General features: G+C 43.3%; 1 protein-coding gene across 1 annotated transcript in view; it reads left to right on the forward strand.

Moving 5' to 3' along the window:
* The window catches only part of piga (phosphatidylinositol glycan anchor biosynthesis, class A), a 29,242-nt gene extending 15,876 nt beyond the window's left edge, over positions 1-13,366 (forward strand). The window contains exons 4-5 of the mRNA XM_067992419.1: positions 997-1,203; positions 12,876-13,366. Coding sequence (XP_067848520.1) covers positions 997-1,203; positions 12,876-13,166 — 498 coding nt within the window. The 3' untranslated portion in view covers positions 13,167-13,366. The remainder of the gene's footprint in view (positions 1-996; positions 1,204-12,875) is intronic.
* Positions 13,367-13,990: the final 624 nt, after the last annotated feature.

Consider the following 13,990-nt stretch of genomic DNA (forward strand, 5'->3'; position numbering starts at 1 on the left):
CTGCTGATGCCCCACATCACCTCATGGATGTCAAATTTGGAACAGCTAGCTCTGTCAATCTATCCTGCTCAGCACGGTGATAGTGCCACGTGACAAGATGGAGGGTATGGTCATCGTGAAGTTTTGACTTTGCCTTCACAAGACTGTGCAGTGGTCACTCCAACCATTACTGTTATGGACAGATGCATCTTCAGCAGGTATATAGGTGAGGACGAGGTCAAGTAGGTTATTCCCTCGTGTTGGTTTTCTAACCACCTGCTGCAATTCAAGTCTGGCAGCTATATCCTTTAGGGGTTAGTCATTGATGGTGGTACCAAGCCACTCTTAGTGATGGACAGTGAAGTCCTTCAGCCAGAGTATATTCTGTGCCCTTGCTACCCTCAGTGCTTCCTCCAAGTGGTGTTCAACATGGAGTACTGATTCATCAGTTGTAGGTGGTAATCAGCAGGAAAACCTCCTGCTGATTACCACCTTGCTCATGTTTGACCTGAAACCATGAGACTTCCTGGGGTCTGGAGTCAATGTTGAGCACTCCCAGCGCCATTTCTCCCCCCTCACCCCCAACACATATATTACTGTGCCCCCACCTCAAAGGTCTGTCCTGCCGTTGGGACAGGATGTACCCAGGAATGATGATGGAGGGGTCTGGGGTGTTGACTGGTAGGTATTCTGTGAGTATGACTATGTCAGGCTGTTGCTTGACTGGTCTGTGTGACAGCTCTGTCAAGTTTAGCACCAATCCCAGATGTTAGTGAGGAGGACTTTGCAGGGTCGACTGGGCTGGGTGTGCCTTTGACGAGTGATAGCACGACTGGGATGGGGAAACTTATTAACTGGAGAGATCCATGTGTCACCTGAGCCCAGTCGCTCTGACACACTGCATCCTCCAGTGAAGGTTCTTATTCTTTATTCATCATTATACACTATAAGCTCCGTTATGTGTTTGTATTTTTCCTCCTAATCTAGCTTCAAAACTGGTTTCTGCTCTTGCAATAGGTTGTCAGTACCAAGGTTGGTGGGGTACCAGAAGTTTTACCTGAGGATCTTATCATCTTGTGTGAGCCCACTGTAAAGTCCTTGTGTGAGGGATTGGAAACTGCCATTACTCAGCAACGGCTAGGGATACTGCCACCAGCCGAAACAATCCACAACAGAGTGAAGAGTTTGTACACATGGAGAAATGTGGCAGAACGCACTGAAAAGGCATGTACTCCTTTTTTTTACATCAATCATTGAGTCTTACTGTTTAGTACAGGCCTTGGGTCTCTGAAAATGGTTTTATTGCAGTTTATTATTCAGATGTGAATCTAAAGTGACATGAATGGCATGTAATTCACTTTAAAGTCAGCTCTCATTTAATATATATTATGTGTTTTGAAACACAAAATATATAACACCACAGTATAAAAGGTATAGAGGACGCAGAATTCTTCAGTTGCATTCAGGCGAACTTTTTCAGCCAGTAGGTAGCAAGCCCAATGAGAGGGGCAGCTTTGGACTTAGTTTTAGGGAATGAAGCTGGGCAGGTGGAAAACATTTTGCTGGTCATAATTCAGTTAGATTTAGCGTAGTTATGGTAAAGGGCAAAGATAGAACAGGAGTAAAAGTTCTCGACTGGGGAAAGGCTAAGAAGTGATTTAACAAAAGTGGACTGGAAACAGCTACTTGAAGGTAAATCAGTGTCAGAGCAGTGGGAGGCATTCAAGGGAGAGATAGTGAGGGTTCAGAACAAATACGTTCGCACAAAGGGAAAGGGTGGGACTGCCAAATCTACAGCCCCCTGAATGACCAGGAGCGTACAGGGTAACATAAGGCAAAAAAGGGAAGCTTATGTCAGATACCGAGAGCTCAATACTGCAGAGAGCCTAGAGGAGTATAGAAAGTGCAGGGGTGAAATTAAAAAGGAAATTAGGAAAGCAGAGAGAGAGGGCATGAAAAAATATTGGCAAGTAAAATCAAGGAAAACCCAAAGATGTTTTATAAATATATAAAGAGCAAGAGAATTAGAGACCAAAAAGGTAACCTGTGTGTGGAGGTGGAAGATGTTGATATGGTTCTTAATGAATACTTTGCGTCTGTCTTCACAAAAGAGGGAGACAATGCAGAGATTATGGTTAAGGAGGAGGAGTGTGAAATATTGGATGGGATAAACATAGTGGGAGAGGAAGTATTAAGGGAATTAGCATCTTTGAAAGTAGATAAATCGCCAGGCTCGGATGAAATGTATCCCAGACTGTTGAGAGAAGCAAGGGAGGAAATCACGGAGGCTCTGACCGTCATTTTCCAATCCTCCCTGGCTACGGGCATGGTGCCGGAAGATTGTAGGACTGCTAACATACCGTTGGTGAAAAAGGGATAGACTGAGTAATTATAGGCCAGTGGGTCTAACCTTGGTGGTGGGCAAATTATTGTAATCAATTCTGAGGGACAGCTTAAATTGTCATTTAAAAAGGCACGGGTTAATCATAGAAAGGTTACAGCACGGAAGGAGGCCATTCGGCCCATCGAGTCTGCGCCGGCTCTATGCAAGAGCAATCGAGCTAGTCCTGCCCTTTCCCCAACCCCCTGAAAATTTTTTCCTTTCAAGTACTTATCCAGTTCCCTTTTGAAGGCCCCTCGGGCAGTGCATTCCAGATCCTAACCACTCACTGTGTAACAAAAATTTTTTCTCTTGTCACCTTTGGTTCTTTTGCCAATCACCTGCCAGTCCTCTGGTTCTTGACCCTTCCGTCAATTTCTCTCTATCAACTCTGTCTAGACCCTTCGTGATTTTGAATACATCTATCAAATCTCTTCAGAACCGTCTCTGTTCCAAGGAGAACAACCCCAGATTCTCCAGTCTATCCATGTAACTTAGGAACATAGGATCAGGAGTAGGCCATTCAGCCACTCGTGCCTGCTCCACTATTTGATAAGATCATGGCTGATCTGTGATCTAACTCCATATACCTGCCTTTGGCCCATATCCCTTAATACTTTTGCCAAAAAGCTATCTAACTCAGATTTAAATTTAGCAATTGAGCTAGTATCAATTGCTGTTTGCGGAAGAGAGTTCCAAACTTCTACCACCCTTTGTGTGTAGAAATGTTTTCTAATCTCACCCCTGAAAGGTCTGGCTCTAATTTTTAGACTGTTCCCCCACTCCTAGAATCCCCAACAAGCGGAAATAGTTCCTCTCTATCCACCCTATCTGTTCCCCTGAATATCTTATAAACTTCGATCAGATCACCCCTTAACCTTCGAAACTCCAGAGAATACAACCCCAATTTGTGTAATCTCTCCTCTTAACTTAACCCTTGAAGTCTGGGTATTATTCTAGTAAACCTATGCTGCACTCCCTCCAAAGCCAGTATGTCCTTCCAAAGGTGCGGTGCCCAGAACTGCTCACAGTACTCCAGGTGCGGTCTAACCAGGGTTTTGTATAGCTGCAGCATAACTTCTGCCCCCTTGTACTCCACTCCTCTGGATATAAAGGCCAGCATTCCATTAGCCTTATTGATTATTTTCTGCACCTGTTCATGACACTTCAATGATCTATGTACCTGAACCCCTAGGTCCCTTTGGACATCCACTGAGAAAGTCCCTTGTTGTATCCTTTTTTGATCCAAAGTGGATGACCTCACATTTGTCTACATTGAATTCCATTTGCCACAGTTTTACCCATTCACCTAATCTATCAATATCGCTTTGTAATTTTATGTTTTCATCTACACTGCTTACAATGCCACCAATCTTTGTGTCAACAGCAAACTTAGATATGATAGATATGAGACTTTCTATGCCTTTATCTAAGTCGTTAATAAATATTGTGAATAATTGAGACCTCAAGACAGATCCCTGCGGGACTCCACTAGTCACATCCTGCCAATGTGAGTACCTACCCACTATCCCTACTCTATCGCCTTTCGCTCAGCCAGCTTCCTAACCAAGTCCGTACTTTTCCCTCGATTCCATGGGCTTCTATCTTAGCTAACAGTCTCTTATGTGGGACCTTATCAAATGCCTTCTGGAAGTCCATATAAATAACATCCATTGACATTCCCCTGCCCACTACTTTAGTCACCTCTTCAAAAAATTCAATCAGGTTTGTCAGGCATGACCTACCTTTCACAAATCCATGCTGGCTCCCTCTGATTAACTGAAAATTCTCGAGGTGTTCAGTCACCCTATCCTTAATTATAGACTCCAGCATTTTCCCCACAACAGATGTTAGGCTAACTGGTCTATAATTCCCTGGTTTCCCTCTCTCTCCATTCTTAAAAAGCGGAGTGACGTGGAATTTTCCAATCCAGTGGGACAGTTCCTGAATCTAGAGAACTTTGAAAAATTATAGTTAGGGCATCCGCAATGTGCTCACCTACTTCCTTTAAAACCCTGGGATGGAAACCATCTGGTGCTATTATTTTCTTCATTATTGTTGCTTTACTTATATTAATTTTATCGAGTCCCTGTCCCCGATTCAATATAAGTTTTCTTGGGATTTTCGGCATGCTATCCTCTTTTTCTACTGTAAATACTGACGCAAAGTAATCGTTCAACATGTCCGCCATTTCCCCATTGTCAATGACAATATCCCCACTTTCAGTTTTTAAGGGGCCAACACTGCTCCTGACCACCCTCTTTTTCCTAATGTAACTATAAAAGTTCTTCGTATTGGTTTTGATATCCCTTGCGAGTTTCTTTTCATACTCTCTTTTTGTAGCTCTTACTATCTGTTTTGTGACCCTTTGTTGATCTTTGTATCTTTCCCATTCACCAGGATCTGTGCCATTTTTTGCCTTTTTGTATGCCCTTTCTTTATGTCTTATACTGTCCCTTACCTCTTTAGTTGTCCACGGCTGTGCTTTTTGGCAAGTAGAGTTCTTGCCCCTCGGGTATAAACCGATTCTGTATCACGTCAAATGTTTCTTTAAACATTTCACACTGATCATTAGTTGTTTTACCCATGAACAGATTTGCCCAGTTTACTGTGGACAGTGTCTGTCTCATCCCATTGAAGTCGGCCTTGCCCAAGTCTAGAATCTTAGCAGCTGACTCACTTTTTTCCCTTTCAAACACTACATTGAACTCGATCATGTTATGATCACTATTGGATAGATGTTCACGCACAGTTAAGCCGTTAACTAAATCTGGTTCATTACTCATTACTAAATCTAGTATGGCTTGCCCCCTTGTTGCCTCGAGGACATACTGCTGTAGAAAACTATCCCGAACATACTCAAGAAATTCACTACCTTTCTGACAGTTGCTAGTCTGCTTTCCCCAATCTATGTGAAGGTTAAAGTCCCCCATTAAGACCACTATGCCTTTCCTACACGCTTGTCTAATCTAAGAACATAGGAACAGGAGTAGGCCATTCAGCCCCTCATGCCTGCTCTGCCATTTGATAAGATCATGGCTGATCTGTGATCTAGCTCCATATACCTGCCTTTGGCCCATATCCCTTAATACCTTTGGTTGCCAAAAAGCTATCTATCTCACGTTTAAATTTAGCAATTGAGCTAGTATCAATTGCTGTTTGCAGAAGAGAGTTCCAAACTTCTACCACCCTTTGTGTGTAGAAATGTTTTCTAATCTCACTCCTGAAAGGTCTGGCTCTAATTTTTAGACTGTGCCCCCTTCTCCTAGAATCCCCAACCAGCGCAAATAGTTTCTCTCTATCCACCCTATCCGTTCCCCTTAATATCTTATAAACTTCGATCAGATCACCCCTTAACCTTCTAAACTCCAGAGAATACAATTTATACAATCCAGCACTTCAGAGCTGCTGCCAGGGGTCCTATACACAATTCCCACTATAGCCTTAGATCCTTTCCTATTTCTCAATTCAACCCATAAGGTCTCTGTTGGCTGCTTACCTCTCGTTATATCCTCCTTTATCATTGAAGTGATTTCATCTCTGATCATTAAGGCTACTCCTCCCCTTCTTCCATTTTCCCTGTCTCTCCTGTAGAGCTTATATCCCGGTATATTTAGTTCCCAATCCTGGCCATCCTGCAGCCATGTCTCAGCAATAACTATCATGTCATACCCTCCAATTTGAATTTGAACCTGTCGTTCATTTAATTTATTCCTTATACTCCGTATATTTATATATAGAACTCTTAGTTGGGCCACACACCCTCGCCTGACCTTCAGCTTTGATGCTGGGTTAATCGCCTTACGCCTTCTAGTTTTCACTTTATCTGTAGTGCCTAAAGTACACTTTCTTTCTGCTGCTCTACGCTTTTCCCTTTCACTTGTTCTTGAACAACTGTTTGTACCATTTGTATTGTAAATTTCCCCTGGGTTTTCCCCTCTCTTGCTGCTCTCAACTTTACTCCCTTCTGACTCCCCTCTCAGGTTCCCATCCCCCTGCCACTCTAGTTTAAACCTTCCCCAACAGCACTAGCAAACAATCCCGCGAGGACATTGGTCCCGGTCCTGCTCGGGTGTAACCCGTCCCACTTGTACAGGTCCCACCCTCCCCAGAACCGGTCCCAATGTCCCAGGAATCTAAATTCCTCCCTCCTACACCATCCCTGCAGCCACGCATTCATCCGGTCTATTCTCCTGTTCCTATACTCACTAGCACGTGGCACCGGTAGTAATCCTGAGATCACTACCTTTTGAAGTCCTGCTTTTTAATTTATCTCCTAACTCCTTAAATTCACCTTGCAGGACCTCATCCCTTTTTTTAACCTATGTCGTTGATACCGATATGGACCACGACTACTGTCTGTTCACCCTTCCCCTCCAGAATGTCCTGCAGCCGCTCCGCAACATCCTTGACCCTAGCACCAGGGAGGCAACGTACCATCCAGGAGTCACGTTTGCGGCCACAGAAACGCCTATCTGTTCCCCTTACAATTGAATCCCCTATCAATATAGCCCTGCCACTCTTCTTCCTCCCCTCCTGTGCAGCTGAGCCACCCATGGTGCCACAAACTTGTCTCTTGCTGCTTTCCCCTGATAAGCCATCTCCCCCAACAGTATCCAAAGCGGTATATCTGTTTGAGAGGGAGATGGCCTCAGGGGACTCATGCTCTACCTGCCTAGTCCTTTTACTCTAGCGGTCACCCATTTCCTTTCTGCCTTCGTAATCTTTACCTGCGGTGTGACCACCTCACTGAACGTGCTATCCACGATAGTCTCAGCATCACGGATGCTCCACAGTGAATCCACCCACAACTCCAGCTCCGAAATGCGGTTAGCCAGTAGCTGCAGCTGGACACACTTCTTGCACACGTGGTCACCAGGGCCACTGGTAGTGTCTATGACTTCCCACATGGTGTAGGAGGAGCATATCACGGGTGCGAGCTCTGCTGCCATGACTTGCCTTAGATTTACCCTGTGTTCACCTCTCAGACCGTCCTCCCGCTCTCGGGGTCTCCTTTTATACTGTGTTCACCTCTTGGACTCTCCTGCCTCACCTGTAACTGCTGCTGCTTTTTTTCCCCACTCTCAGTCTTCTGCTGCTCAGGTCCGCCGCCGCTCTGCGGAAAAAGTTAGGAAAAGCAGCACCTCCTTCCCCACTTCACCGAACTCCCGCACTCACCAAACTCTCAGCTGTTCACTCTGTGCTCCGTTGCGCGAACAGGCCCCTGTATTTCTACAGTTTGTGACTCAGATGAGTCAGGCCTGCTCCACCTTCAGGAACCAGTTAATCTTGCTAACCAATTAACTTACTACAGCAGCTCTCTGCTGAAGCCTGACAGAAACTTAAAAATTTAAACTTTAAAATTGAACTTGAACAGTTGCTAGCAATTTACACTAGATTTTAGAGATTAACCCTTAAACTCCCACACTCACCAAACTCTCAGCTGTTCACTCTGTAACTGAAGTCCTTCATCCCTGGAATCATTCTAGTAAATCTCTTCTGCACCCTCTCTAAGGCCTTCGGATCTTTCTCAAGTGCGGTGCCCAGAATTGAACACAATACTCCAGTTGTGGCCGAACCAGTGTTTTATAAAGGTTCATCATGACTTCCATACTTTTGTACTCTATGCCTCTATTTATAAAGCCCAGGATCCCGTGAGCTTTTTTAACCGCTTTCTCAACCTGCCCTGCCACCTTCAACGATTTGTGCACAAATACCCCCAGATCTCTGTTCCTGCACCCCTTTTAGAATTGCACCCTTTAGTTTATATTGCCTCTCCTCATTCTTCCTACCGAAATGTATCACTTCGCATTTTTCTGCGTTAAATTTCATTTGCCACGTGTCCGCCCATTCCACCTGCCTGTCTGTATCCTCTTGAAGTCTATCACTATCCTCCTCACTGTTCACTACACTTCCAAGTTTTGTCTCATCTGCAAATTTGGAAATTGTGCCCTGTACATCCAAGTCCAAGTCATTAATATATATCAAGAAAAGGAGTGGTCCCAGCACCAACCCCCGAGGAACACCACTGACTGTACACATCCCTCCAGTCCGAGAAACAACCGTTCACCACTACTCTCTGTTTCCTGCCACTTAGCCAGTTCTGTATCCATGTTACTACTGCCCCCTTTATTCCATGGGCCACAATCTTGTCGATAAGCCTACCATGTGGCACTTTATCAAACTTTTGATTGTCCATATCACCACATCAACTGCATTGCCCTCATCTACCCCCTCTGTTACCTCATCAAAAAACTCAATCAAGTTAGTTAACCACGATTTGTCTTTTCCGTGCTGGCTTTCAGTAATCAATCCACATTCGCCAAGTGACTGTTAATTCTGTCCCGGATTATCGTCTCTAAAAGTTTCTCCACCACCGATGTTAAACTGATTGGCCTATAGTTGCTGGGTTTATCCTTACATCCTTTTTTTGAACAAGAGTATAACATTTGCAATTCTCCAGTCCTCTGGCACCACCCCCGTATCTAAGGATGATTGGAAGATTATGGCCAGTACCTCCGCAATTTCCACACTTACTTCCCTCAGCAACCTAGGATGCATCCCATCCAGACGGGGTGTCTTATCTACTTTAAGTACAACCAGCCTTTCTAGTACCTCCTTTATCAATTTTTAGCCGATCCAATATCTCAACTACCTCCTCTTTTACTCTGACTTTGTTAGCATCTTCTTCCTTGGTAAAGACAGATGCAAAGTACTCATTTAGTACCTCAGCCATGCCCTCTGCCTCCATGAATAGATCTCCATTATGGATCCCAATCGGCCCCACCCCTCCTCTTACTACCCGTTTTCTGTTTATATGCCTGTAGAAGACTTTTGGATTCCCTTTTATGTTGGCCGCCAGTCTATTCTCATACTCTCTCTTTGCCCCTCTTATTTCCTTTTCACTTCCCCTCTGAACTTTCTATATTCTGCCTGGTGCTCACTTGTGTTATCAACTTGACATCTGTCTACGCCCCTTTTTTTGTTTAATCTTACTCTCTCTTTTGTCATCAAGGGAGCTCTGGCTTTAGTTGCCCTACCATTCTGCCTCGTGGGAATGTGCCGAGACTGTACCCGAACCATCTCCTCCTTAAAGGCCGCTCACTGTTCAATTATCAGTTTTGCCTGCCAATCTTTGATTCCAATTTACCTGGGCCAACCCTAATCAAGGACAGTCAGCATGGATTTGTTAAGGGAAGGTCATGTCTGACTAACTTGATTGAATTTTTTGATGAGGTAACAAGGAGGGTTTCGCAGGGCTCAGTACTAGGTCTCTTGCTTTTTGTGATATATATTGATGATTTGACTTGAATGTAGGGGGCATGATCAAGAAGTTTGCAGATGATACAAAAATTGGCCGTGTGTTTGATAGTGAGGAGGAAAGCTGTAGACTGCAGGAAGATATCAATGGAGTGGTCAGGTGGCAGAAAAGTGGCAAATGGAATTCAATCCAGAGAAGTGTGAGGTAAGGCATTTGGGGAGGGCAAACCAGGCAAAGGAATACACAATAAATGGGAGGATACACAGGTGTAGAGGAAGAGAGGGACCTTGGGTGCAACTCGTCCAGCTTGCACAGGTCCTGCCTTTCCCGGTATCTGTCCCAATGCCTCAGGAATTTAAACCCCTTCCTCCTACACCATCTCTCAAGCCACGCATTCATCTAGTCTGTTCTCCTATTTCTGCTCTCTCTAGCACGTGGCACTGGGAGCAATCCTGAGATTACTACCTTAGAGGTCCTGCTTTTTAATTGATTTCCCACCTCCCTATATTCTGCTTGCAGGACCTCATCTTTTTTTTTAACCGATGTCGTTGGTACTGATATGGACCACGTTCTCTGGCTGTTCACCCTCCCCTTTCAGAATGTGGAAGAATCACTAAGTGTTAAAGAACACATGTCGTAAACAGAATACGGTAGTCATCTTCCAATTAAACGAAAGTCTATCCTTTATTCAGTTCGGTGTGGAGAGCAGTTGAACGGAGTACAATCAAACGTAAATATATGCTCTTTAATTCCAGCTTGTCTTTAGGTACAGTAGAGACGTCACCTTCAGTATTGTACTCCCTTAACAGCAAAAAACATGGTATTTTATGCCACTTTTCCTCATACTTTGGACACGCCCACCGAAATCTATTTAACAGACACGGACTGAACATAACAACATAAGAAATAGGAGCAGGAGTAGGCCATCCGGCCCCTCGAGCCTGCTCCACCATTCAATCAGATCATGGCTGATCTTCTACCTCAATGCAATTTTCCTGCCCGATCCCCACATCCCTTGATGCCTTTAATATCTAGAAATCTATCGATCTCTCATTGCCACAGAGATCGACAGTGGCATCTGTTGGCCACTCAAACACTATTCAAAAATGCCTGGCTTTGAAATGGCCATTTCCCCACAAAGATAGCTGTGTCTTTGATCACTGAAACCATGTGTGACATTCCTTCCATCCACTGATCTTATGCAAATTGTGTGTCATTGTTTAGAGTGAAGTGTGACTTCCCTGTACTTGATTGATCTTAAATAAAACCAAATTGCTGGAGAAGCTCAGCAAGTCAGGCAGCATCTGTGGAGAAAGAAACAGAGTTAATGTTTCAGGTTGATGACCCTTAGTCAGAACTTGATTGATCTTTTCCTAGACTGACTATCTTTGGTTGTTTATCAAGTAACAAGGTCAAGGCGCCCAAAGTAATTCAGCAGTCAGTGAGATTATCTTTGTTTCCTTTGTTTGATAAGGCAGAGCTGGTCACACTCTTCATTCCCGAGTGACACCGTTTACATCCACACAATGGAAAGTCAATTGATATGTTTTGACTTGTTTGTTCCGAGGAACTCCTATAATTGATATCAGAATCGATCATCTGTCTCGCTTCCCTTTAATTGGGTGGCTATTCAACCCTATCAGTCTTCACACTATTTCCCTTCCCCTCATCCATGTCTCAACACTAAGCCTTTGTGAAGTTCTGCATAACTGAAAGCAGACAACTTATCTTCTTTCTATAGCGCACAGTTAACAAGGGTGATAAAGCTGATCCAGACAGTTACAGGCCCTTTAGCAATTGAAACGGGTAATGTGATCTGTTCTAAGTGGCAGGCTGGAAAAGTACTTTGTTAGTAGCAGCTCAGTGAGGAACAACATTGAATGATTTAGAAGGGGTGATACTGCTTGATAAAACCCTTTGACATCTCTGGGGATATTACAGAAAATGTTTTATTTATATATATCTAGAAACCGAAAATACAATAAACAATAGTCAGCACGGATTTCAAAAGGCTTGATCAATCTTACTGAATTCTTTGAAGAAGTTACAGAAAGGGTCGACAAGGGTAATGCAGTAGATGTAACACATTTGGATTTTCAAAAGGCCTATCACTTAGTAGACTCATGACTAAGGTCAGAGCATGTGGATTCAGGTCCAATCGCAGAATGGATAGCAAACTGGCTACAAAACAGAAAACAGAGTGGGTGTTAAAGGTAATTACTCAGATTGGTAAAAAGTGGGAAGTGGTGTTCCACAAGGATCAGTGCTGGGACCACTGTTGTTCACAATTTATATTAAGGATTAGGATTCGGGAATCAGAAGTACAATTTCAAAATTTGTGGATGGCACAAATTGAGGGGTATAGTTAATACTGAGGAAGACGGCGACAAAGTACAGGAAGACATTAATAAACTTGCAGAAAGGGCGTGTAATTGGCAAATTAATTTCAATATAGATAAGTGAGGTGGTACATTTTGGTAGGAAGAATAAAGAGGCCAGGTACTGCTCGGAAAATAAGAGTCTAAATAGGATAGATGAGCAGAGGGATTGGGGGGGTAAAGATACACAAATCACTAAAAGTAGTGACTCAGGTTAATAAGGCCATAAAAAAGCAAACCAAGCACTGGGGTTCATTTCCAGAGGGATGGAATTGAAAAGCAGAAACGTTATGGTAAACTTGTGTAGAACCTTAGTTAGACCACACCTGGAGTTTTGTGAACAGTTCTCCATATTATAAAAAGGATTTAGAGGCACTGGGGAAGGTACAAAAAAGATTTACTAGGACAATGCCAGAACTGAAAGGTTATACTTGTCAGGAAAGATTGAACAGGCTGGGGCTCTTTTCTCTAGAAAAGAGATGGCTGAGGGGTGAACTGATAGAGGTCTCTAAGATTGAGATTCTTTCAGTAATTTTGTACTAGAAGAGTGAGTACAACCGTTGTACAAAAAGGTTCATTACAAACGGGTAGCATCTTAAAGTTCCCCATTCATCGTTGCCACCCTTCAATTCACATCTTTACTTACCAACCAGAATTACAAGTATTTCCTTTAAGATTTTTAAAAGATTAACATTTTCTCTTAATAACTGATTGGCTGGGGGTGGAGGTGAGAAACTCTGTCTGAAATGAATCCACCTGAAATTATCTGTCAACCTTTTATTCCTGTCTCCCCTCTTGACAACTGGTAATGTTCCTGAATCCAGAACCAATACGTAACTGGGTGGTTCTAACCTTGCTTCTTGTGATTCTGTTTTAGGTTTATGACCGAGTGGCTAAAGAGGGGGTGCTGCCAATGAACAAGCGATTGTACAGATTAATGACCCACTGTGGTCCTGTGGCTGGTTGTATTTTTGCTTTAATTGCTGTTTTGGACTTCCTTTTCTTGTGGTTCTTGAGGTGCATAGTTCCTGATTCCATGATTGACATTGCTGTAGATGCCACGGGTGTGAACGGAGCTTGGAAGCAACAACAGGGGCTTTCAACAATTGAAAAACTTAAGAAAACTCCACCTTGCTCTGAAAGGAGTAATCTCAAAGTGCAAGCTTGATGCTTTTGTATAGCTGCTTCTGGACTCTACATTTGAATCCTTTGGGATTATCATTGTTTTTAGCAGTTTTTCTGTTTTGTAAGACAGAGTCACTTTGTCTAGCTATTTTGCTACCTCTTAAGTAGCCTTTAAATAGTCATTTTGAACTTCAGCTGCATAGAAATTGAAGTGGGATTTAATATATGGATGAAAACTTTTAACAGATGTAATTGTCAAATTTCTGTGTTCATTTCAATGGTATGATAATATCATCTTCCCCGACAGCTCGGAAAACTTTGGCCAGTTACTTTGTGCCTTCAGGTCACTCCTGCTGTGAGATCTTTTTAAAAAATGTACAGTTAAAATGAGGGTGGTTTATCTCTGTAGTCCTGCAGAGCTGCTTTTGTGGCTACTGTCTACTTTTAATTCAAAGTCACTTAGAATCATAGGATCTTACAGCATAGAAGGAGGCCATTCGGCCCTTCGTGATTGTGCCAGCTCTTTGAAAGAGCTGTCCAATTTGGTCCCACATCCCAGCTTTTTCCCAGTAACCCTGCAAATTAGTTCTCTAAGTACATGTCAATTGCCTTTTGAAAGTTCCTATGGAATCTGCTTCCACCATCTTTTCAGGGAGTACGTTCCAGATCTTAACCTTCTGTGTGAAAACATTTCTCCTCATCTCCCCTCTAGTTCTTTTGCCAATTATTTTAAATCTGTGACCTCTGGTTACCGACCCATTTGTCAGAGGAAACTGTTTCTCCCTACTTGCTCTATCAAAACACCGTATAATTTTGAATACCTCTATTTGGTTTACCCTTAACCTTCTCTGCTCTAAGGAGAACAAT

Source organism: Heptranchias perlo, chromosome 11 (genome assembly GCF_035084215.1).
Source record: "Heptranchias perlo isolate sHepPer1 chromosome 11, sHepPer1.hap1, whole genome shotgun sequence".
NCBI classification, from domain to species: domain Eukaryota; kingdom Metazoa; phylum Chordata; class Chondrichthyes; order Hexanchiformes; family Hexanchidae; genus Heptranchias; species Heptranchias perlo.